The 2,458-nt window shown below is 50.6% G+C and overlaps 1 protein-coding gene and 1 pseudogene across 1 annotated transcript in view; one reads left to right on the top strand and one right to left on the bottom strand.

The window, feature by feature from the left end:
• LOC101664592 overlaps nt 1-1,919 on the bottom strand; it is a 3,481-nt pseudogene extending 1,562 nt beyond the window's left edge.
• A 155-nt stretch (nt 1,920-2,074) lies between these two features.
• Nucleotides 2,075-2,458, top strand: part of SH3GLB2 (SH3 domain containing GRB2 like, endophilin B2) — a 20,382-nt gene continuing 19,998 nt past the window's right edge. Inside the window, exon 1 of the mRNA XM_045288516.1 lies at nt 2,075-2,151. Within this exon, the coding sequence (XP_045144451.1) occupies nt 2,075-2,151 (77 nt within the window). The remainder of the gene's footprint in view (nt 2,152-2,458) is intronic.

Below are 2,458 nucleotides of genomic sequence, written 5' to 3'. Positions count from 1 at the left end.
TGCACTCCTCCTGCAAGGCCAGCTGGGCTCCCCACTGCACTCCTCCTGGACAGCCAGCTGGGCTCCCCACTGCACTCCTCCTGGACGGCCTGCTGGGCTCCCCACTGCACTCCTCCTGGACGGCCTGCTGGGCTCCGCGCCCTGGGGTTGCCTTAGCAGCCATGTCGTTCTCCGGCCGAGGGCAGCACCCTAACTGCGTTTTCTAAGGGGGATTTTTCTAGCTACAGTTAATAAAATAACTTGGGTTGCCTACCACCCCCCATTTGAAGCTAAAACGTATAACCAATTAATTTTTCTAATCTTCAAGAGTCAGTTGGGCTACAAAACAAATATTTTCTATGTGGAATCCGCTGGTCTGGACAAGGGGACACCAATGGACAAGACGAGTGGTGGCTTCAGGAAGCTCATAGTCTGTTGGAGAGGTAGCCTCCTGGTTGCCGGGCCTTCGACTGGGGAACCCTAGGAATGTCATGGGAGTAAGGAGACATCTATACTGGACCTCTTGGGGAAGTGAGGAATCAAAGAAGGCTCCAGAAAGGGAAGTCCACATGTGTGGGAAACTGAGAACCAGGGAGGGAGTGTATGCAGACAAATTCTCTACGCTCCTAATTAAGAGTCTGGGAGGCAGACTCTGGTGAAGGCCTTCACACTGAAGACTTGGAGATGAATCCCAGTCACATTCCCCTAAAAGTTTATTCCCCACAATGTCGTCCCATCCCACCCCCCACTTAATAATGCTAATTTTAAGATGCTTCTTACAAGCTCATAGTTGCTTTTACTGTAAGCTTGAAGATTATCTGCCTGAAGGTAGTCTGCTGTGGAAAGCAACCAGGGCCTATTGTCTGCTCCCACACACACCTTAAGTGCAGCCCACTCCCATCTGATACTGATCACAGGGGATATTGTCCCCTTCAGAAAATCTCAGGACACTTAAGGTCAAGCCAGCTCAAGGATGACAAGGTTAACTCTAGGAGGACCTGCCCATCCAGTTACGGATAGGTCTTCCTGTCACATGTATGCCTCTAGTACCTCCCTATGATGGATGGGCATGGCATGGCTTGCACGCTCAATGATTCTATAAGCCTGTTAGAGACTAGTCACTCTCTCTCTGACTCCAGACTCCTTGGAAGAGGTGAGCCCTTGCATACCTTGTCTGCTGTCCTTTATTTCCTTTTAATTATACGACCACTCCTTAGGACCCTGTTGGTGTGGAGGCTGGTCCCACACACTCACGGAGACTCAAAGGATGAGCAGAATTATCTGGGCAGAAAGAAAAAAAAAAAGAAAGAATTATCTGGGTGGAGAGGAGAGGAGTGGGCTGGGGGGTTGTTCCAGGAAGGTCACAGGCTATGCCCCAGAGGCAAGAGACAATCTGGTCACTCTGACTCCCGGTGGCAGGAACCTGAAGGGGAAAGTGAGGAGCCAGCTGTGGAGAAGGGTGGTCTCCACAACAGGGCTGCAAGAGTCCCAGGCCACGCCTACCAATTCCTTCCCTGCGACCTGAGCCAAGATGGTTTCTTTGAGGGTTTCAGGTGACTATCTGCTTCAGAGTGCTCAGTGCTAGTTTGGAATAGGCCTAGTTCATCTGGACGTGATTGTCAGACATTTTCAGGAGCCAAATGGAGAGCTAGATGGATAGGTGAAAGGGAGAGAGCGGCAGGACTATAAGACGTGCTATAAGCCCACCACCACCGTGGAGTTGATTCGGAGTCCTAGCATCCCTATACCAAACCAAACCAAACCAAGTCATACTTCCTGCCACCAAGTCAATTCCAACTCATACAACCGGAGAAGACAGGGGAGAACGTGTGGGTTTCCTCACGGAAGCAGACTGCTTTATCTTTCTCCAGAGGCCCAGCTGGCAGGTTTGAACCACAGGCCTTGACGTTAGCAGTTAGACGCTTACCTGAGGGTACCATCAGGGCTCCTTAGCATAGACAAGGGGCTTCAAAAAGTTCATGGAAAATTCCTTTATCTTTCAATTCCATAGTTCCATGCACTTTTTTTTAAATGTTAAAAATATCGATTTCTTTCTTTCTAAAAGATCACACACAAGTTGAGAAGAGACGGAAGGATGCCGACTAGCGCCGACGTCACCCTCTGGGCTCAGGAGCTGCCTGAAGAAATGGGGAGCCTGGGGAAACGGCAGAGGTGGCCATGGCTGCTGGCCACAGGGCCACAGTCTGGTCAGCCACATTCAGGAGCGCCTCTGCGGTGTAGTCAGGCCGCCGCCACCCACTCACCCAATCATGCCTCCTTGTCAGGAAGCAAGAAGCCGAAGGTCACTGTAAGGGTTTTTGGGGCGCGAAACGGAATTAAAGATCCAATTGGTAAAGTTTTAGAACCAGGCTTTATTGAGAAGTTTGCAGGCGGGTTCAGTAACTCAGGTATTGAGCTAATGAAACCGCGCAAGGGGAATTTCTGGCTGCGTTTTTATATCCCCTGGTGGCAGGCACAG

The sequence above is a fragment of the Echinops telfairi genome, unplaced genomic scaffold (genome assembly GCF_000313985.2).
Source record: "Echinops telfairi isolate 266 unplaced genomic scaffold, ASM31398v2 ScPeMD7_22;HRSCAF=79, whole genome shotgun sequence".
In the NCBI taxonomy this organism is placed as follows: Eukaryota; Metazoa; Chordata; class Mammalia; order Afrosoricida; family Tenrecidae; genus Echinops; species Echinops telfairi.
The sequence above is the reverse complement of the archived record's forward strand: the minus strand, read 5'-3'. Positions and strand labels throughout refer to the sequence as shown.